The following is a 21,945-nucleotide window of genomic DNA, read 5'->3' on the forward strand; positions in this document are numbered from 1 at the left end:
TAATGATTAAAAACCTCAAAAAATCTTTATTATTCTGTGACAGTATTTCCCATTTATGCTTTAAATATATTTTCCTTATAGTAAATCAATAATATAATAGTTAAAAATCAATAATTTCCTCAGGTTTTCACTCAGTCCTGTTACCCCATTACAGTTCTGCCCTTAAATAATTTGGCACATTGCACAAGTGGCACGAACAGCTGAAACTTGCATCACCTCAGTCGCCCCAAGACCACAGGAAAACCAAAAGTAAGTCTCACTTTCTTTCTGTATTTTTCTGAATACTGTAAGTCTGAGGTGCTTGAAAAGAATACTCAGTCCTGGTACTCAAATTATTTCTTAGATTTAATCCTGTTTTTGTAATTAAAAAATACATTTTTGATGTTACTTGAATGTGTTCAGTGTTAGCATAGCATTAGCTTTCGAGGACATTGGCTGTGGTTCAAGAATTTGCTCATTTAATGCTAAACCTCAGTCCTGTTACTTTTTGCCCTGTTACTCAAATAAGGATAACAGTACAACTTGCATGCATATATAGTAATTTTTTTACCACAAATATATATTTTTGTATCATATCATCTTTCAAATACACACTTTATTGAGGGGAACACATAACCAGCTGATATGATTTTCATATGATATTTAAACAGTAGCTTAAGGTTTTGGTAACAGAAAAATGCAACCATCTTCCACTTAAAAACCTTGAAAAAATGAAATGAAGTTACCTGAGACTGACCAGTGATATATGTTATGAGATTCAGTGTTGAAAAGGGTAAAAAAAAATGTAGTTTTGAATATTTATAACATGCAAATGTAAAGATTCGGTGGAATCACCCTTAGCAGGCTAGCGTAAGCCAGCGACAAGTAGGTCTGTGGTCAAGGCTGAGTAGTTACTAAAGATGAATGATTTCCCTACCTGAGGTAACGAGAATCTTTTGGGAATATCAACTCTTAGAAAATAACTAATAGCGTGTAAAAGTACAGTACTTTACTTGTGATGGCTTAACGAAACACAATTCCCCGAACAGAGGATTCCCTCCACAGCAATAGGATGGATGGACATGAGGGGAAGTTCAGGATGGCAGTAAAACTGGTTTAACGAAATATGAGGCAAAAGGAAAGCAAAACTAAAGTGTTGTGACATACCTAAGAGAAAACAAGCCATGTAGAAGTTGGGTATAGGTTTAACTGGGATTACAGGGAACAAGGAAGTATAAAACTCAACATCTTATTAAAAAAAATGCAACAAGGAACACCCTGACCAAGGTAAGTGATTAGGGGACAGACGGATGGAACCAAGGAAGAGCTGAAGTGAATTTGGGCACCCATCACCTGACATGTCCTGGGATGTAACTATGTCTCTATATTCCTCTGATACCAATACCAGGCCCCAACAGGTAAATAAGCACCTCTAGTAGGAGTGTCAGGCCTAAAATCCTAATGGACAGATGGTAGTGCATTTCTAGTTTCTCTGAATTCAACTCAAGTCTGGTACTCGACACTGCATAATAGTAGAAGAGAGAAAAAAAAGACAAGATGGAAGAAGAGGCCATCACTGAACAGAAGGATGACATGAAGTTAGGTTCTTTGTTATGACCTTCTCAAATGGAATTAATGCAATGTTATTACCGAAACATGGTACATTACAGATTACAGAAACATGGCACATGCAAAAATCATACATTTATAAAAAATAGGTCAGAGGTGATTTAAAACTACTGAACGCTGAGAGATATCAGAAGACAAAGTTGACATCCGGCACTAATTCCCTTTTACTGATGTTTGGAGACTTTTCACCTTCCCCTGACTCAGTGTCCATCTTCCTCTTTAATATCATGGCTTTGTAGCGGTTTCACAACTCCTACCCTTTCAGACACTCTAAACAAGTCGCCATGTCCCTACAGGAAATAATGGCAGAAGTATCATCCACAATTGTACCATGCCAGTAGAAAATCATTATACCCTTTTCAAAAAGTCACTTTTTCTAAATTACAGCCTGATATCAAAACCCATTACAAACATCTTTTCTCCAGCTTTACTTACACATTTTGCCTTTTTCAACATTCAGGGAAAAAGGGAACAGCTCTGAAAAAATTTTAAAAAGGAAAAATCAGAACAAAATTGGAAAGTTGGAAATTATAAATGCCCTGATTTAATACTTAGCATAGTCACTTTTTGGTGAATGTCAAACCATTGCGTTACTTATTGGAGATTTGTTCAGGCTCATTGTGTTGGAAGGTGAATCAATTTTATTAAAATGAAAATTTCATTTTAATTTCCAGGATGTAATATGATAAAAAGGTAAGGATTTTAACAGGGTATGGTGATTTTCTGTGGACACCACACACTTACAGCATAGTGCAGAACAACAGGACAACTTCTCCCGTAGTTATCAAACAGCGCCTTACTCTTGTCCTCACATTCTGAATTCTCATGTAGTTGTTGTTGCATTAGCTAAAGCATTTATTAAATCAGTTGTACAAAAAATTCTCAGCAGGCTTCAGTTAAAAGGCTCCATTATGCCTGGATACCATGAAATACCCCATGGACAAAACGGATTTGCTTTCCAAAGGCTGCATGCGTCTGTTTTAGGAAAGCGCTGACGGCATGCAATTCTGCAGCTCTTCCTGTAGACGATCTATTTAATAAGACCAGCTGTCTACCTTGTTCAAAACAGTCTTGTGCTGTTGACCCAAGGTACAAAACTCATTTTAAAAACCAGGTGTTAACCTCAGAACATATCATAGAACACACAAGCTCATTATGTTCCGTACAGTAAATTACCATAAATTAGGCATTTCTCCATTCTGCTGTATTACTTCCTCTTGCACATTCAAAATCACATAAGTGCATTCCAAGACAACAAATGACGTCATCATTTACTCTTCAGCTGATTGGTTCACATATATTCCTTTTGAGGCAACCAGCTAATATTGCTGTGTGAGGTTTACTTTACATACACCAGAATCATACTTAACATAGCGACTCACACAATGCAACCAAATGTTTCTTAGTTGATCAGTGCGACAGGCAAATCTTGCCATTCGCAAACAGTGTGACAATTTCACTTTCATGCAAGAGCACTTGGTGGCCACGTAAAGCAAACTGCTCAGGTGCCCTCTAGTGGCAACGACCAAACACTGCAGGACAGCTTTGGTCCTGCTTAAGTTTTCAAAGCTGCCAGGAAAGGCTCAATTAGCCCTATTACAATTACACTGTGTCATTAATGGAAATATATAGCAGTTTCAGTAATAATTATTAAAATTATTATAATTGTAAAATGATTAAATATTAAAATTATATGTACCTTATGATTGGTAGAGGCAAACCGAGTCAAAAACAGGAAACTGCTGAATAAAATTCAAATACGTGCAAAAAAATAAAAATCATAAAAACTGGAACAAGCAAAAAAGCAGCGATCTCAAAAAACACGAATTCTGCACGGAAACGGATGTGTACCAAGGTAGTTAACTATTGACTTCCACTCGTACATTTCTGTTAGCGTGCTGTGGAACGAAGTGGGGGAACAAAATGAGCAAGGCTAGTTTCCAAAACTTTTCCTCTCTATCCAAGAAGTCCAAAACTTACCCAGGGCCTGGAAAAATTTTCAGAATTCCAAAACTTTTCCAGGTTTTCCATGACTGCGGGTACCTTGCACTTTAGAACAGTAATTTAGCCAGGGTTTCTGGAATATTATTTCCTACACAAACCCAAAGCCTATCATTCTAACACCATTTATTTCTATTTGAGGATGAATACTGACATACCACTATGTCAGTCTTTTGCTTAATCACTCAGACTACAGGTATATAGTGCTTTCATTGCAACAAACCTTATAGCTGGTATGACGTGGGGAATATGACAACACACCACATATGGCACAAGTGTACTTAAGCAGGACCAAAGGCACATTCGCACTTCCAGCATCAAGAAAGAAAACAGGGCGTCTATTTAACAATTTATTGGGTGACCATGAAAGAAACGCTTTACAGACGACGACCACGACGTCCGCCCTTCCTACGGGTGCTGTCTGATGGAATGGGAGTGACATCCTCTGCAGAAGAAACAGCGGAATTAACAGAAAACAGTGCAGGGAAGCTAAACAATGAAAACCATCACATGCTATTCAACCGTTATGTACCCATAAAAGATACTGGACATTAAAACACAGATCTGAGAGGATGTGCAAGTGTAGCTATGCCGAGACTCATTTACGACTATGCTGCAGAGACGGATGCATGCGCTCTCACCGATGCGGCCAATCTTCATGCCGGAGCGAGCCAAGGCGCGGAGAGCAGACTGAGCACCGGGTCCCGGGGTCTTGGTTCTAAAACAATGCACTTCGTTAGTCTTAAATACATAAAAACCAACCACCCCTTGAACAGAATACGATTCAACCATCGATTAGCCCCCCACATCCTACTAAGGAGCCTGACACACCTACACGTTTCACATTAAAGAACCCAGCTGACTGAACACAGGAAAGCTAAAACCCCAGAAGATCTCTGTGCCACACTGGTAGGTTCTCCTCCACACGCTCCACCTGAAGCTACGTATCAGAACTAGGGCTGCCTGTTATATCCAACTTTTACGATATATTTTTGAAAAGATACACAGGATGACAATTATATCAATATACCTTTTGGGTGTTAAAATTAAAGACACTCCATAGACACCAATAATACCCATTCCTGGTTGTAAAACTAAGAGCTGCAGTCGTGATGTTACACAGTATCCCAGTAGCAGATAAAAATCAAAGCATTCGATTAGGCCTCTCATGGGGAAGATGGGAGAGGGGAAAGGCAAGGAAGTGTTGTTATTTGGTTCGTATTGTTTTAAAACATTTTTCAAATTACAGTATTTTTTAAACAGTTTTGTTGAAGGCTAATGCCTTAAAATGAGGAACTTTCCAATGAACTTTCCTGATGTTTATCAGGCTTCTGATTTTTACAACCATTAGCCAAACATGTTTTAGATTTTATTTTTTTTTTTTAAGAAAAAAAAAACAAAGATCACCTGTTTTGAGAGCAAAGTCAAAGTGAAAGGACAACAAAGTCTGCTGGTGGACAAACTGGAGTGAACCCATGCAACAGAAACATAATTGTCTATACTTAATAGCTGTACTTGCATATTTGCAAACAGCGAAGCACTTTCAAAAATACAATTAAATAAATTTATATAAAAGTTTTAAAATAATAGTATACCTTGCTGAAGCTACATTAAATTTTTGCATCAGGTGTGCAATTCGGATGGGAGACATGGCAGAATGAGAGAAAAGCCACCTTGAAAGCAGATTTGGACACACTGGTTTTTATGGAGTTGATGGGGAAAACAAGCTGGATAAAAAATTTGTCGAGCCAAGATTAAATACTCTGCTAAAACAAGAAACGTGTGAAATCACATTACTCATCTTTACCCCATGTTACAGTAAGCAGCTGCCAAAAATCTTGTGGCTAATCAGGAAGCCATACAGAAAGCAAAGGCATCAGTGTTAGCCACGAACACCAGAAGGGTAAAGATGATCATGCAATCTACTGCCGCATTCATTGCCATGACTCCCCCTCCTTATTCCGTTTAGGGAAATACAGGCTTTCGTTTCCCTCTGCATACTTGGAACAAAGGTACAAAACACCATCAGAGGTGTTTCACAGATACGGATATACCTACTCTATAAGGATGTTTTATGATAGAGAAAACAATACAAAAATATTGTGTACACATACTGTTAAGGAAATACTGCATGGAAAACAGCAATCTTTTCTTTAATGTGACTACGTGTATAATAATTAACAGATGAGATGCATCAACCATTGTTTTACTCAGATGAATCATTACACATAAATGAAATCCAATAAAACCATCAGCTAACAAAAAAACAAAACAAAAAAACAAATCTGCCCTCAAGTAATATTTCAAAAAAAAGCTTGATTATAGTAAACAGTACTAATTACTATGTAACAAAGTCGGTTTTTGCGGGTTAGGAGTCTTTCTGTGTCCAGCAGGTCACCAGTTTGAATACCAGGGTCAAGAAAAAAAATTATCATTGCTGAGCCATTGAGCAAGGTTCCCAACACCAAAAAATTGCTCCAGGTCCACCAAAAAACATAGTTCATAGTTCATAGTGCATGCATTTTAGGAGCAAAAAAAAAGCATATGACCAAACTGAACCCGCTAAGATGGGCTTACATGAACCTACCTGTTGCCCCCAGTGGCTCTCAGCTTGATGTGCAGGGCAGTGATGCCCAGCTCCTTGCACCTCTGGGCCACGTCCTGAGCAGCCAGCATGGCGGCATAGGGAGAGGACTCGTCTCTGTCCGCCTTCACCTTCATCCCACCGGTCACACGGCAGATGGTCTCCCTTGGCGACGAGGAGCAGTAGGCAAAACTTGTAAGGTTACATTCACGTTTCCTATCAAGCACTTTTGCTCTAGGGACTCCCATTTCCTAGACTAGGGTTCCCAACCCCGGTCTGCAGAGACGACCGCGGTGGAATATATTTTAGGACCCCTGATGATTGCGTGTGAAAAATACTTAGTTAAACTTATTAAAATTAGTCCTGCCAATCAATTCACACCAAATTCGTACTCCAGCATTCATCTTTAATAGACAAGAGTAAATGCTTAAGCATGTAAATACGGAAGCAAAGTATACACAAATTTCAAAAAAGCGAATGGACGCACAGGCATGTGCGTATCACTTACTTCCCAGAGAGATCAGTGACGTGCACGAAGGTATCGTTGAAGGAGGCAAAGATGTGGCACACTCCGAAGACGTTCTCGCCGTCGGCGACCTGGGGACCGAGGCTGATCACCTGCTCCTCCTTCTTCTCCTTTCCCTTACGAGGTGCCATCTCTGCAAACGGCGCACACACACATGCGTCGTGAGGCCGAAGTCACCAACAAAATGCGTTCAAGCGAACCACAGGATGCAAATCTGCATCCGAAACGGCCCTGGCCGTATAGGGAACCTGCCATCACGCTGTTAAACGAGATACTGCGAAACGTTCAACCCAATATGCGCTTATAAAGATCTCGGACAAGAACCAACAGATATTCAAATAAAACGGTAAACACTCAATTTCACAGTCTAATTTTCGCAAAAGCAACGGCAAAATAGAGTGCCGCTACTTCCATGTTTCGTAACAACTGAAGTGAATATATATGGCGGCCTAGCACGTAAAGAATCCCAACGCTGTAACCATCCAACCATATTTCTCCTTTTTACAAAACTAAATCAGGCTAATATAATATATATCCAACCCTGATCACATAATTACACAAACTAATGTTAAAAAAATAGCCATACAATAAAATCACATTAAAGATTTAATTGGATTGCGGATAAGAACTCATACCCTCTTACTTCGCTTCGGAAAGCCAAATCAAGAAAGGAAGTAGTTTTAGTAACCGAGTTGAAAGGTCACAAGCATGCCCCGGAAATGAATACGACGCTCTTCCTCATTGGGGCCCCTTTCCAAAGTCACTGACGTAAGTATACGTCTTTTCCGGGGGTGTGTACGCGATTTCAAACTTAGGGATTTTGTCGCGGAATTTTACGATGCTAATTTCTCGTGCAGCGCGTAAATGTGTTTGTAATAAATGTGGACTCCTGCCTTCATTTTTTTTACTTATCAGTTACATATTTGATTATGTGACTAGTGTGAAGTGGTTTTCATAGCTACTTTGAACTTAACCAAATCCTAATTGGTACAGAAGAAAAAAATATTCCAAATGTGGTTTGTTAAGTATCGTCATAGCAACAAGGCTGTCATTGGCGTGGCACGAGCCAGGAGATAATGTTCCAGCAGTTGCATCGACAATTTATTTGTTTGTTATAACAAATAAAAAACGAAAACTCTGAGTGGAGATAAGTTGTTATTGTGATCTTGTGACTATGTGTGTGAACTTTTGATTAAAGTGAATTTTATTTGGTATATGTTTTTTTCTCAGTTGATAATTGCAGATATCTGTAGTTAGTTGTCAGAAATGAGAGCCGCTGACGGCGCGTGGACGAACTGTATAGGCCTAGCACAAACAGCAGTATATTCATTCCAGTGTTTTTTCTTTGTTATTGATAAAACAGCAGAAATAAACTTTAACAGTAAGCCGTCCCTCATCTTCACTCATCAGCCGTCAACGAAGAGCAGAAGAAAAAGAAAAGAACGCAGAATAAACGGGTACAGGTGTCGGAGCCCTGAGCGGACACGGGCGCTTTGGCTGCCAGCCACACCGATACATCTAGCTAAACAGAAAACAGAAGCAGGCTTCAGACAGTACAGAAGCCTTTTGTTGATCCAAGTTGCTTTAGGCTATTCAAATGAATATATGTTTTTTTAAAAATAGCTGTCTGCTGATGTTGTGTATGGGGCGCTTTATTGATTTAAAAAGGTAGGATGTTGAAACCATACTCAAAGTTTATGAACAGAAACACAATATTAAGGGTCTTTTCTTTACCTAGGAACAAGAAACACTTTACATGTTTATTTAATCACTTGTTTTTCAATAATCTGAATCAGTGTTTCATTCATAGAACTTGTATAGTGTTGATGGTACCTGGAGTCACAGCTTGGACTGCATTTTGAATTGAATCTGAGATGCTCTTGTATTGTTTCCCACTCTTGAAAAGCTTTTTTCTTTCTTTTTCACCAGCACCCACATATTCTCAACGGGGTTCAGGTCAGATGAATATGGTGGTCAAAATTTCAGCTTGCCCGGCTCTTTTTGAGCTAAGATGCATTAACTTTTGTGAAGATGCAGTTCTTCTTAAAAGATCAGCTGTGGGACATCTGAAGAATGTACCTTCCAGTAGTGTGCAGTAGTTCACACTGTTGGGCTTCATGCTGTCATTAACTTTGAATGGCCCAGTGCCTTTGTTGCTGACAATCCTGCTCAGATCATAATCCCTGCTTCTTGTCATCTCAGTCTTGTAGGAGTTTCCTCATCATACAAGACCCAGCATCACCATTGATTCATCAGTAAAAATCACTTTACTAAAGTCACTTTATAAGTTTTCTCAATTGGTTCTCAACTGCTCAGTAAGGGATATTTAATGAGAATCTGCTTCAGTGGTCTCTGTGTACTACCCTTTAAATCTCTAGTGTTTTACCATTAGCCTGTAACTGCACTATTTTCTCTTTATCACTGTCTTTCTTTCTATCCATTATGATTTATAAATACAGAAATATTTGCAGCTTTACTTCCTGTCTGGCATTCTTCCTCAACATGCATAATAACGTCAGACAGTGGTTTTCTGTTGTTTGTTGTTGTTTGCAAACTACAGTGGCCTGTACTACGAAGCGGGGTTACTGGATTATCAGGGTAATTTGTCGGATTTAAGGTAGTCTGGGCAAAATGTAAATGAACGAATATGAGGTCCATTTAAACGGTGCTACCTTAAATCCGACAAGTTACCTCTATAAGCCAGTAACCCCGCTTCGTAGTACAGGCCACAGGTCACAGTCTTATATGACATAGGTACAAACAAATTCAGTGTATTCAGTTTCTCTGCTTGGGCTTAAGATATTTAAAACTGTTATGCTTGCATTTCAGACATACTGTATACCACAGATTGATTCAGATTTTAAAGAGTTATGTCAGTCAAAGTTAAAAATAGAAGAGCTTGATGCTGCAAAGAAAATGTTGGTGGGTAAGTCACCGGGTCAAGACATATTGACAACAAAGTTTTCTAAATATTTATGGGAGGATCTTAAAGACATATTATTTCAAGTAATTAAAGAAAGTGTACAGTACATTGTTAACTACAATTAAACAGGGTTCAATTACTTTACTGCAAAAACCAGTGAAGACAAATGATTTATAGGCCAGTCAGTATTGAATGTGGACTGCATTTACTTACACAATTGCTAGTAGACTTAATACTAAATTGGATAATAATATTAATGAAACGCTTTTTTAGATTTTTGTAAAGCGTTTGACAGAATTGAACATCTATTTATTATAAAAAAAATTTGGCTTTGGTCTAAATTTCATTAATATTATTTCAATGTCATATGAGGAAATAAGTTCAGTTTGCATTATACTTTGGAACTACTAAAAGATTTGAAGTGAAGTGAAGTGTGGGTTTCAACAAGGTTATGCAGTTGGTCCTCTCCTTTTCATTTTTGCAAGTGAATTGTTGGCTACAAAAAAATAAGAATAGCATAAATGGGTTATCAAGATTAGTTTATGTGGCCCACTGAAGATGAAACGTGTGATAGACTAATAAAAATGATTAAGCATTTGCACTATGATTTTATTTGGACCAATAGGCATAATTTCATTATGAAGAGTGATTTGGTTAAATCTCTAAATAATGACAGCTTAAATGCAATTGGTTAGGAGGCCAGAAATGGTGCTGTGAAGCTGAGATAGTTACAGGCAGCTTTGAAGAGTAAGCAGTCTTTGTGGTTTAAGTTTCCACAGTTATTTAAATCTGTTGGTGACACTAATTATCTTTTAGCTTGTGATTTTCATCCATTGAAGTTGTTGATTAACCTGTCTGCATTTCAGTGGTAAGCAAGTGTGAATGTATTGGAATTTTCTGTACAAGCATAGTTATGCATAACTTTCTCATTTGGAACAGTTAGTAGGCCTGCATTTTGTGTAAAAGAAACTCAATCTTTTATTACAATTGGATGGTGTAAGAGAAAGAATTTGCAGGCAATTACGTCGCCCACATAGCATAAAATTAATAAGAGTTGTTCACTGTCCTTCTATTACTGAAATGTTCTTGAAAGTTATGATTGTTCAACGCCAGTACTCACAGTTCGGCACACCTCCAACTCCACCTAGCAGACATACATATGAGGTGATGGAGGTATTGAATGATTCTGTTTGTGTATGGCCTAACCACCCTGGGATTCTAATGCATCCTCCAGTACGTTCATGATTCACCCATATCATTGTGCCAAGGTCAAGTTGTGTAACATGTTTTCCTAGAATTATTTGTATAAATTGTTTTCCGGGATGCTTATCTTGTCCTAGGACACTTGTCTTGTCTTCGCGAAGAAGTGAAAGCACTGCCCAAGGACGCTTGTCTTGCTTCCAATGGGATTGAAGAACTAAGAGCGCACAGCCTGAGGGGAGGGGTGAGCCTGGCCAGCTCATTCCCTGCCCACACGCACACAGTCATCTTAGACAGCACCCAATTTAATATAAAGGAAGGGGGAGAGCTCAGTGCTGACTGGAGCTCAGCTGTGGGATAGAGCATGCATCGCCCAGCACTTCTCAGGAATCACGTGTTGGTCTCCTGCCAGGACTGGAAGGGGCTCCCTGGTCCATGTGTGAAGGTGGGTGATGATGGCACGTCCGAGTGTGAATAGCTTTGCAGCATTTTAATAAATAAAAGGATTACTCTTAACAGCTTATGATATATGATAATCTTGTATTGCTTTTAATAAAATATTTCTGAACAGACGGTGTGCCTGTTCGTTCCTTCGAAAAACGCTATATCCCTCTCGTACTAATACAGATGGAAAGAGGGCTATGAGCCATGGATAATGATAGTAATATTTTAGATTATGACCAGTTTTGTAGGTGATACAATTTGCAGCGTTCAGCTAAGAAATATTCCACAGTGGTAAAAGCTATATTTGGCAAATATGATCAAAGGGGAAATGCAGTACTCCTCTTGTGTACCAAGAACTGGTAAATTCTTAATCAAAGGTTATAACTTTTTAGATGGAAAAAACTGTAAAAATAAGGTGTTGAGGTTGGCCCTTACAAACAAATATTTTCATAAATTAGAAGTGGTTATTATAAGAACAAGATATCTATATTTTATATATATATATATAAAATATATATATATAATTATTATTATATACAGTACTTGTCAAATGTTTTTGCACACACTGAGATTTTCTATATTTGCTTGTCACTCACTTAACATTTACTAAAAATTTTCTTTGCTAACAAGTGAATTTACAGTATGGTCACCATTTGAGTACCTTTATTAGCAAGAAAATGTCATATCTTTGATTCATCAAAGTAACCTCCTCTAGCAGTTATAACAGCAGAGAAAATTTGAGGCATTCTTTCTATAAGGGACATTAAATACTGCTCTGTTTCATGGGATGAAACAGTTAACTAGTGCATTTAAAGTTGAAGGACAGCCTAGAATTTGACTATGCCATCACCACACTGCCAGTTAACAGGATGTCGGACATGAGCATTTCATACTCTTTCCATGATTTAAAGGAAACTTCTTTCATTTGACTTACACTACGGGCCAGAAATTTGGGCCCACACTCGGATTTTCAGAAAATGAAACAATACACTGGTTTGGCGAACTCTTATTACAAGAAAATATCAGAAATACTTAAATGTAACTGCATGGTTTTCAGTATTTTATAGCTTGCAGTAACAAATTGTTTTGCCACAAGGGCATAAACTACTGGTTTTGAAGCAGACATATCAGGTCTGTCCTTAGTGACTTGACATTCAATTTGTGGAATTCTATTCATTAATGTCAGAACTTAATTTGCTCTTGGCCTCTCATGTTTGTGTCTTAATAAACTAAACGCTAATCACTTGTCTGCCTTGTTCCAGATTAGTTTGTTAGAGGTTTGATGTACTGCCTGCACCTGGCTTCAATCTTCCTCTGTATCACAATTGTTAAGTCAGAAGTTTTTACACAACTAACAAATGAACAGAGGGCTCAAATTGAATTTTTTTATTGAAGAAGGGTTCTCTCATCACCAAATACCCAGAAAGTTAAATGTCTCTCAGCATGGAGTGACCTACTGTTTACAGCGAAAAAGGTTGATAGAAAGCAATAGTGACAGGAAACAGTCTGGGGCGAAGGAGGTGACATCAAAAGTTGAAGATCAACACTTAGTTGTGATGTGCAAAAGAAATCGGAAGTTGACTGGAGAGGTCTGAAGGCTGCGATTAATGTGAACAGAGGGAAAGCGGTATCTCTTAATACAGTCAAGCAAAGACGGAGAGCAGCTGCACTGCATGGTTGAGTTCTTGCCAGAAAACCTTTACTTTGTGTTGTTAGCAAGAAAAAGAGACTACTATAGGCTAAACAACACAAACACCAGAGTATTAAGGTTTGTGATCCGGTCTTGTGGACAGTCAAAAGTCTATCCATGCGACAAGTCAACAACTTCAAAGTGTCCGTCTACAAATGATACAGAATTGTTTGCATGCTTGAAAAGGTGCTGGGAGGGTTTAGACACAAGTTATTTCCAAAAATTGCTAGAAAGGATGTTGTGAATCTGTGCAGCTGTGATAAAGGCAAGGGGAGGTTATTTTGATGAAACTCGTATTTAGGCACTTGCATTTAGGCACTTACAATGCACAGTAAATTGTTACATTACACTTCAAAGCCAGTCAGTTACATTTGTTTTAAGTATTTCTATTTTCTTTCTTGTAATAAAAGTTTGAAAAAGTAGTGTATAATAATCTGCAGTTTATCAAATAAATGGGAAAGTGGTAAGAACGTGTGGGTAACTTTATTTGAGGTTACATGAATAATGTAGTATTACATGCTTCTTTAATGCATTAATTAACCAGTAACGAAGCGTTTGTTAAGTACTGATCATTCATCAATCATGGCGGTTCATGTATTTCATGGGGAAACCTATATTAGTTCATGATTCATTCTTGAGTAGTAAATAAGAATTTTTTTTTTTTTTTTGCCCCCTCAAGTGGTCTTACTGTTAGTAACTAATTAGTTAGGTGTTAACTAATATAGTGCCTGAATTGAATACATGAATTGTGATGATTGATTAATGATGAATAAGCATTGTATCAGTATGTAACTAACACCTACATACTGTTTAATTAATGCATTAAGTAAGCATGTACAACTATATTATTAATGTCCCCTCAAGTAAAGTGTGACCAACATGTAGTGTGCAAAAACTTATGACTGTTAGGGAAAACCCTTTGGTTCCTAAAGTGAAAGAATTTCATGATTAATGATATTTACCCATGACATAAAGTTTTGAAACTTAGTTGGAATGTTATAAAGTCAGAAGGAAAAGGGCTCTCTTCCACAAATGGAAATTAACAATTTCAAAATAAAGCAGGAGTATCTAAGTCTACAGGTTGAGTTAAAAAATAACATTAGATTCGCTAAGAGGGATGTAGAAAGGATGACATTAAGTTTCTTCCAATATTTTAACTCCAAAAGAGCTCTAAAAGCTGAAATCACTAATCTGCAGGATAGTAAGGGTCTTATAATTGAAAATTAAATTGATATAGTAAATGAGTTTAATGATTATTTTACACGGGTGTTCACAGTAGAGAACACAAGTAACCTGCCACTGTTTAGTACAAATACAGCGTCTATGACCAATATATGTATAACTGAGGCTGATGTGGTACTAAGCCTAGCTAAGTTCAAAATAAACAAATCACAGGGCCCTGATGGCATCTTACCTATAGATTTAAAAGAGATGAGGGATATTATTAGTCAACCTTTAACATTACTATTTCAGAAATCTGTATCTACTGGTGTGGTACCTTCTGATTGGAAGCATGCTAATATAACACCCATATTCAAAAAAGGGGATAGAAGTAATCCAGCAAACTATAGGCCAATCAGTTTAACTTGCATAACTGGAAAGGTAATGGAAGCTATAATCAATGTGAAAATGGTAGATTACCTGGATGCAAATAACATTCTGAGGGATAGCCAACATGGATTTGGGAGAGGTAGGTCCTATTTAACGAATTTACTTGAGTTCTTTGAGGAAGCTACAAGAGAAATTGATCACAAAAAGGCCTACGACGTGATCTACTTAGATTTCCAGAAGGCCTTTGATGTTGTTCCCCACAAATGGCTCTTGCTTAAGCTCAAAGCTGCAGGGATGTTAATAACTGTAGCAGCTTGGATCGAAAACTGGTTAACAGACAGGAAGCAGCGGGTAGTTATTAGAGGCACAATGTCACAGTGGGCCTGCGTTTTAGGACCATTATTGTTCCTAATTTATATTAATGATATTGACACCAATACATACAGTAAACTGGTTAAATTTGCAGACGACACCAAGGTGGGTGATGTAGCAGATACTGATCTAGCAGCAGAGAGGCTACAACGGAATCTTGATTTAATTAGTGACTGGGCTGATACCTGGCAGAGTATGAGGAGAGATTAGCTGAGCTGAATCTGTTCAGCCTCGCGCAAAGGAGACTAAGGGGAACATGATCCAGGTATATAAGATTCTAACAGGTCTGGATGCCGTTCAGCCAAATGGCTACTTTAATATTAGTTTAAATACTAGAACTCGTGACCATAGGTGGAAATTAGCGGGAGAACATTTTAAACTGAATTTGAGAAAACACTTCTTTACACAGCGTGTAGTCAGAGTATGGAATAGTCTTCCTGCTAGTGTAGTGCAAGCTAAAACCATGGGTTCCTTTAAATCAGAACTAGATAAGATTTTATCAACTCTGAGCTATTAGTTAAGTTATCCCTAAACGAGCTTGATGGGCCGAATGGCCTCCTCTCGTTTGTAAATTTCTTATGTTCTTATACGTGTTCATTTTGGGTTCAGGTTGAAATTGAAACACAAGCATACATTTTCTATATTCCTAAGGCGATTAACATTTTGGGGATAAATTGCAACTTACAAAAAATGATATCCCTGTGCTAGAATACAGATAGCCTATTGAATATAAATAATGCACCCCTCGCTTTTCCCCCTTTTAAAAATAATTTAATTTAGTTTTGTGTTCGTTTTATTGTATTTTTTTAGTAATTTATTTTTTTAATGTTCAGTCTCCTAACAGCCTACATTTCGGAAAACGCAATCGATGTCTGACTAAGTGTGTACGCATGCGCGGACATGCGCGCTGTAATTCGGACATGAGCTGCAGGTCAGGTCAGTAACAACAGGGACAGTCTTTTAGGTGTGATTTGTACAGGCGGCGATTAACGGAAAAGGATTCGGCGACGAATATTGTTTGAGTAAGGTGAGTAGGTGCTTCGGGAGGTCATCCAGAATCGAGAGTATTGAGTAACAACATGTATTATGCTCGCGTTTTGTTACGCGGCGATATTAAAGTTTGTATCCCGGTTTCGACCGCGTCTTTGTTTGTAGTGCTAGGTGGCTAAGCTAACTCGGGAGGTTTGCGGCCTTCTCCAGGACCTCCGAGTAGCCGCGCTGTTGGTTTCGTTTTTTTAAACGGAGGAAAGCGCAGTTCAGAGCCATTAGGGTACTTTTGATACTGGGGGTTATTTTTTTTAACGTCTTCTGGCACCAAATGTGACTGAGAGTCGATCGCCGTAGATAGTCATGGCCTGTTGCCCCGAGCTCCTAGGAAGATTAGATTAGGCGCCTAGGATGTAGTACGCCAGTTATTAAAATAGACACGCCACATCAGATAGCTGGGATGGATTAAAAATTCTTCTATTTTACAAAACGAATTTAGATTGGGGTAATGAAGTTTGCTAGCCAGTAGTAACAGGTTGCTTGGGTCCCGAATGGCACCCAAACGTGTGTGTCCATTTATATTCGGCAGGGACGCCAATGCACGCACGTTAGCGCAGTGCTGATGAATCTTAAATGATTGGCTTTTTGCTAGATACCGTCTGCTAAATGTTGAAAACTGACCCAGGGTAGGTTTAATAAGTCAGAATGTTTTATCTTTATACAAGATAGAGACTTGAAGTCATTATGTTTAACGGACTTATGCCAGCTGGGGTACCACTAGACCTGACCAGTTGAAACCTCGTGTTCTTTCCTAAAACTGGGTTTCGCTGTCGATTGTGGGATTTCGCTACGACTTTACTGAAAATGTTTTAAAGCTTTATTTTGGTACCTAGTGTAGTGTTTTTGTAGACTGCTGGTGGAAAATTGAGGGTGAAATTGACTTTTTGACGAACCTCTGAAATCTCGACTAAATTCGTAACTGTGTTATCAAGGCTGCAGGCAGTTTCCTTATCTTATTAACAGTATTACGCTCTTGTCTTGTTCAACCATTCACATAAGTTGGGAAGCACGAAATTCCCACCAGGAGGTTGCACCTGACATTCTGGCTGTCAGTGGAAGATAGTTGGTGCTGTGGCGTCGAACAAGAATGGCGAACACAGTTACAGCAACGGGCTATGATTGTGAAACACTGCGCAATAATAACCAAGTTTCTTGCATTGGGAACATATGCTTGAAGGCTGAACTGAAAGTCATATTTTAAATCCTTATGTTATCTTGCTTTGCGTGTAGCCTAAGCCCACGTCCCCCACAAAGGCGATAATTGCCGGTTAATCACTGTTAGATATCGCTACCGGGTTGCCAGTACCGATTATCGATAATAACCTAATTTCGCCCGTCTGTTTTGAGAGTACTATATCATATTAATTGATTCAGTATATGAAACATTTTGTGCAGAATCAATTGTTGGGACGCTACATGTGATGATTTAATTAATTCTACTTTTTTTTATACGTGGGTATGTTTATTGCTCTGGGTCATTGTGTCTTATGAAAGTTAACTATCCTTGCTGTTTTGCAGAAGCCCTTTATCCGTTCTCTCCATTGCATGTCTGATTGACAGGTATCAAACATGTCTGATGGAGAGGGATTTGTGGTTCGCATACGGGGCCTGCCCTGGTCGTGTTCCGTGGACGAAATTCAGAGATTTTTCTCTGGTAAATGCCCCTCATGTCAAGTGAGCGATTATTTACATGTGGGTTAATCCAGTCTCTGCAGCCTGTATCACACTACGTCTGTCTTATAGATTGTAAAGTCGCTGACAGCGGCACAAACATCCACTTCACTTACACACGCGAGGGCCGCCCCAGTGGAGAGGCATTTGTGGAGATGGAGTCTGAAGAGGATCTGAAGATTGCCCTCAAGAAGGACAGGGAAACAATGGGTCACAGATATGTAGAAGGTGCAGAAAAGTTTCTGTTTAGCTTTGATGGTTGTTTAACGGTGCTTACGGAACGGGCTGACGGCGCCTCTGTCTGCTGCCTCCCAGTCTTCAAATCCAACAGTGTTGAGATGGACTGGGTCTTGAAGCACACTGGTCCAAACTCTCCAGAGACAACAGGCGATGGCCTGGTGCGACTGCGAGGGCTGCCCTTCGGCTGCAGCAAGGAGGAGATCGTCCAGTTTTTCTCAGGTGCGTGTGGTCTTTTCTGTGCCTTTAATGCTCAGTCTGACAGAACTGATTAAAACATAACATAAGACAAAATTGAAATGCTGTGTCACCCCAAAAGTCGGCCCCATTTCCTGCAGCTTAATTTGGCACCTAATGATCATGTAGGTCTGAAATTACGAAACATTTTCCCAACTTCTCCTTTCCCTTCTCCCCATGTCACCTGCCTTGTTCCTTCTGCTCACTCTTCCCCCTAATGTTAACATCCTTTTATTGTTTGTGTAAGAGTCACCATTTTTAAAATAGCTGCACTGAACTACCATCAGGTCAAGCTCTAGTTTTTCTAATAAGTGGGGGCAAGAGGCATTCTACATGTTTCATTTGTCTTCGTTTATTTTATGTTCCCAAAATACATTAAGTACAGTAAGTAAATGGTGACAAAGAGAACCTGGTTTGTATAATGTATTGAGTGTGTTTTTGTGTTTTCTTTTTTTTCTTTTTAAGAAGAGAAGCATTAGAGGATCATTGTGCTTGGGCATGTGATTTAATGCTCCCCGCTGGGGTTATTTGTCCTTGGGTTGAAGGGTTGGAAATCGTGCCAAATGGGATAACATTGCCGGTGGACTTCCAGGGGAGGAGTACGGGGGAGGCCTTCGTGCAGTTTGCTTCACAGGATATAGCTGAAAAGGCTCTAAAGAAACACAAGGAAAGGATAGGGCACAGGTGGGGATGGTTGGTTGGTTGGCTGGATAAGTTGCTTTTCTTATGGTGTACGTCTCCACTGCCGTAAAATGACACGTGACCACTTACCGCAGTACAAACCGCGCGACCCACTAATGCGCCCGTCCACACATACATACACGGACACTGTTCACTCACAGCCTTTGTGGGACTTTGAAGCACTGTGATAGTGCACTTTAAATATCTACAGGTTATTCTAATTAGTGCTGAGCGATCAACATCTTTTTTTATTTTATTTTATTTCTTGTGCGGGTGACCTAATAGATATACAGGAGGCCACTTGTCAGGTTGGGGATGTTGGTCTGACACACCTAGCTCGGCCCTTGGCTGTAATCACTTGTAGAATGGGGGAATGAGGTTAGTTAAGATGAGTCGCTCAGTACTAAGCCTCAGGTAGACATAGTTGTAGACGTTACCCCCCCCCTTCCAAAGAGCCTCTCACAACAGGGGTCAGAGTCCTACATCCACAGGTAAAGGTCACCAGGATCTGAATTGCATGAGCTCTTCTGTCATACACCACCAGAATGATTCTGTTGACACACTGCTACTCTCATGCTTAGCTGTGTCTCGGATAATCAGTATTGTTTTTTTAAATTATTATTGTTTTATTCTCTAGTATTCTTTAGTATTGCACACCTTTAAAGATTGTAATGAAACACTGCAATTTTAGTCCAGAAAGAGAGAATTAAAAAAATCGCTGCAAGGCTGTGTGGGATAGGGCCTACTTTTTTCTCCACTGTCTTTCAGAGGTTAGCTGACATACAGACCCACCCGAGATTTTCTAACGACGCGACAGACACACACTGGCTCATTCTGATTGGCTGCTCACATCCCAGCCGTAGCATTCCGTTTCAGCCTGTCTCCTCTGTACGCTCAGGTACATCGAGATTTTCAAGAGCAGCCGCGCCGAGGTGCGGACGCACTACGAGCCCGCCAGGAAGGGCCTAGGCGTGCAGCGGCCTGGGCCCTATGATCGGCCCGGCGCCGGTCGCGGCTACAGCTCCGCGGGCCGTGGTGCCTCTTTTGACAGAATGCGTCGCGGGACCTACGGCGGAGGTAAGACCGTTTTTCCTTCTTCCATCATATCTGGAGGAAGGACGACGACTTGGTGCAAGATGCCCTGTAATTCTCTGAGCTGGTGCATATGGTGGGGGGTTAGTAAGGCCAGGGTGGAGGTTCAGGGGTAGAACTTGTAAGTGGATCCCCTCTCTCTCCTATGATGCCCATTTGCCCTCTGGTGCCCCTTTATGGAATACCTCAAGCCCACATATTTGGTTAAGCGGTTGCTTTTTGTGTTTTCAGGCTGTGATAGTTATGATGACTTCAGTGAAGGCTATGAGTGCCAGCGGTTTGGACGAGTCGCTGAAAGTACGTTGCGCTTTGTTGCTCATGCCATTGGTAATCGTGCAAGAGGAATACATTTCAAATAAGCAGTCAATAGCGGTGTGAAAGGGATTTTAGATTTCAGTTCATCACCCTTCATCTGGCCCCATTTCCCATAGGTGTGTCAGATGGTCGCTATGGCGACGGGGGCTCTAACTTCCAGAGCACGACAGGTCACTGTGTACACATGAGAGGCCTTCCTTACAGAGCGTCAGAGACCGACATCTACAACGTGAGTTCTATTCATGGTTTATGACTGATTGGTGCGCCGCGTGCAGGAGAACCGGCTGCCGTAAATCCGTGTCTGTCCCCTTCCGCCTCCTCGCAGTTCTTCTCCCCGCTCAACCCTGCCCGCGTACACATCGAAGTCGGCCCAGACGGACGAGTGACGGGAGAAGCGGATGTGGAGTTCGCCACGCACGAGGACGCCGTGGCTGCCATGTCCAAGGACAAGGCCCACATGCGTGAGCTGAACGCAAATGAGGATTCAAACATGCGGGGCAGTCGCAGGCGGGGCAGTCGCAGGCGGGGCAGTCGCAGGCGGGGCAGTCGCAGGCGGGGCAGTCGCAGGCGGGGCAGTCGCAGGCGGGGCAGTCGCAGGCGGGGCCACCGCGTTACACTAACATTGTAACATTGCCTTCCACAGAGCACCGCTACGTCGAGCTGTTCCTTAACTCCACTGCAGGGGGCAGCAGCGGAGGCTATGGGAGCCAGATGATGGGAGCCATGAGTAAGTGTCACCTCAACCCTCACTGTTCCCGCGGCATGAGAGTCACCTCCCCGCTGAAGGTCGAGGTTGGGGGAGGGCTAAACACACTGGGAGGGGTTTGGCTTCTTATTGGCCAGTTTCATTCCCTGCAGGTAACCAATCATCGTACGGCCCCAGCAGCCAGATGAGCTCGGGCTACAGCGGGGGCTACAGCAGCCAGAGCAGCTTGGGCGGGTACAGTGACTACAGTGAGTTTCATCTCTGTGGGGCCAGGGTGGCGGGGGCCTGCCCTCACCCATGAAGGTGTAGTGTGTGCTAGGCTGGCTGCATGTGATTGATTGCCTCTGTCCCTGCCCCCCTCCAGCCGGGCAGTGTGAAGAAGCGCCGGGTCCTATAGTGTGTGCAATTCCTCTCTCCTGTCAGGTAATCAGGGCGGATTGAGCAGCAGTTACTATGGAGGTGGTGGAGGAAGTCGGGGCTCCATGAACGGCCTGGGCGGAATGAGCATGGGCGGCTGGGGCATGTAGGCCGCCGCGGGCAGCTCTCACGTATTTTATTCTCATTTTGTGGTCAGGGCTGGAAATACCGTTACTTAAGATTGCTCATCTCTTATTTAGCTAATATTCAGGGCAGTGTAAAGTGTGGTTGTGAAGGGGGTTAATCGACTGGGAGGAGTAATAGTCTATGTGGGTTTCCTTTCTTTTTTTTATTGTATGCATGCCCTGCTCATAGGCCATCTGTAGCTTTGTATGAGTGACGGGGTGTACGGGGAAATCCTCTTGCCCTCACCTCTACCAGAGTGACTTGCTCTGGGTGTCGAGCAGCACATTGTAAATATGCTTACAATGGATTTTTGTTTACCTTGCAAATTTGTTTCCCACTTAAGGTTGGAGTGTTGGTGTGTGCTTTTTATAGTGTTTATTTGTTTTGTTTTTTATTGAGGGGTTACCTGAATATGCAGTCAATGGATGTTTCTGTTCACTGCATTGCCTCTTTCCTCTGTGGTTCTTGTATTGCAGAGAGAAATAAATTTGTTACGTGGGAAGAGTCTCAGTGATCT

The 21,945-nt window shown here is 40.7% G+C and overlaps 2 protein-coding genes across 3 annotated transcripts; one reads left to right on the forward strand and one right to left on the reverse strand.

Annotated features, from left to right (window-relative positions):
- Positions 1-3,946: 3,946 nt before the first annotated feature.
- Positions 3,947-7,497, reverse strand: LOC111855191 (small ribosomal subunit protein uS11). 2 transcript variants are annotated; one of them, XM_023833987.2, is made up of 5 exons: positions 7,355-7,497; positions 6,702-6,852; positions 6,197-6,358; positions 4,251-4,327; positions 3,947-4,054 (listed from the first exon to the last, which is right to left on the reverse strand). In XM_023833987.2, exons 2-5 carry the CDS (start codon positions 6,848-6,850, stop codon positions 3,987-3,989), a joined length of 456 nt encoding a protein of 151 aa, XP_023689755.1. In that variant the 5' UTR covers positions 6,851-6,852; positions 7,355-7,497; the 3' UTR covers positions 3,947-3,986. The 2 variants fall into 2 exon arrangements, with proteins under 2 accessions (XP_023689755.1, XP_072573355.1); XM_072717254.1 differs by having other exon boundaries at positions 7,363-7,385.
- Positions 7,498-15,792: 8,295 nt separating this feature from the next.
- LOC111855159 (heterogeneous nuclear ribonucleoprotein H2-like) lies at positions 15,793-21,930 on the forward strand. Its single transcript, XM_023833890.2, has 12 exons — positions 15,793-15,926; positions 17,507-17,600; positions 17,690-17,845; positions 17,933-18,076; positions 18,637-18,775; positions 19,671-19,849; positions 20,096-20,161; positions 20,296-20,408; positions 20,505-20,640; positions 20,823-20,906; positions 21,038-21,133; positions 21,309-21,930. The coding sequence occupies exons 2-12, from the start codon at positions 17,516-17,518 to the stop codon at positions 21,410-21,412; spliced, it is 1,302 nt and encodes a 433-aa protein (XP_023689658.1). The 5' UTR covers positions 15,793-15,926; positions 17,507-17,515; the 3' UTR covers positions 21,413-21,930.
- The last annotated feature ends 15 nt before the right edge of the window (positions 21,931-21,945 follow it).

Source organism: Paramormyrops kingsleyae, chromosome 10 (assembly GCF_048594095.1).
Source record: "Paramormyrops kingsleyae isolate MSU_618 chromosome 10, PKINGS_0.4, whole genome shotgun sequence".
In the NCBI taxonomy this organism is placed as follows: domain Eukaryota; kingdom Metazoa; phylum Chordata; class Actinopteri; order Osteoglossiformes; family Mormyridae; genus Paramormyrops; species Paramormyrops kingsleyae.

What these genes read in the sequence shown, in the direction of transcription:
- LOC111855191 (XM_023833987.2), bottom strand. Translation starts at nt 6,850, where the DNA reads ATGGCACCTCGTAAGGGAAAGGAGAAGAAGGAGGAGCAGGTGATCAGC. An exon ending in AGAGCCACTGGGGGCAACAG is followed by an intron (nt 4,328 to 6,196) that starts GTAGGTTCATGT and finishes GCATTGTTTTAG; the next exon opens with AACCAAGACCCCGGGACCCG. An exon ending in CATGAAGATTGGCCGCATCG is followed by an intron (nt 4,055 to 4,250) that starts GTGAGAGCGCAT and finishes TTTCTTCTGCAG; the next exon opens with AGGATGTCACTCCCATTCCA.
- LOC111855159 (XM_023833890.2), top strand. Translation starts at nt 17,516, where the DNA reads ATGTCTGATGGAGAGGGATTTGTGGTTCGCATACGGGGCCTGCCCTGG. An exon ending in AATTCAGAGATTTTTCTCTG is followed by an intron (nt 17,601 to 17,689) that starts GTAAATGCCCCT and finishes TCTGTCTTATAG; the next exon opens with ATTGTAAAGTCGCTGACAGC. An exon ending in CAAGGACAAGGCCCACATGC is followed by an intron (nt 20,641 to 20,822) that starts GTGAGCTGAACG and finishes TGCCTTCCACAG; the next exon opens with AGCACCGCTACGTCGAGCTG.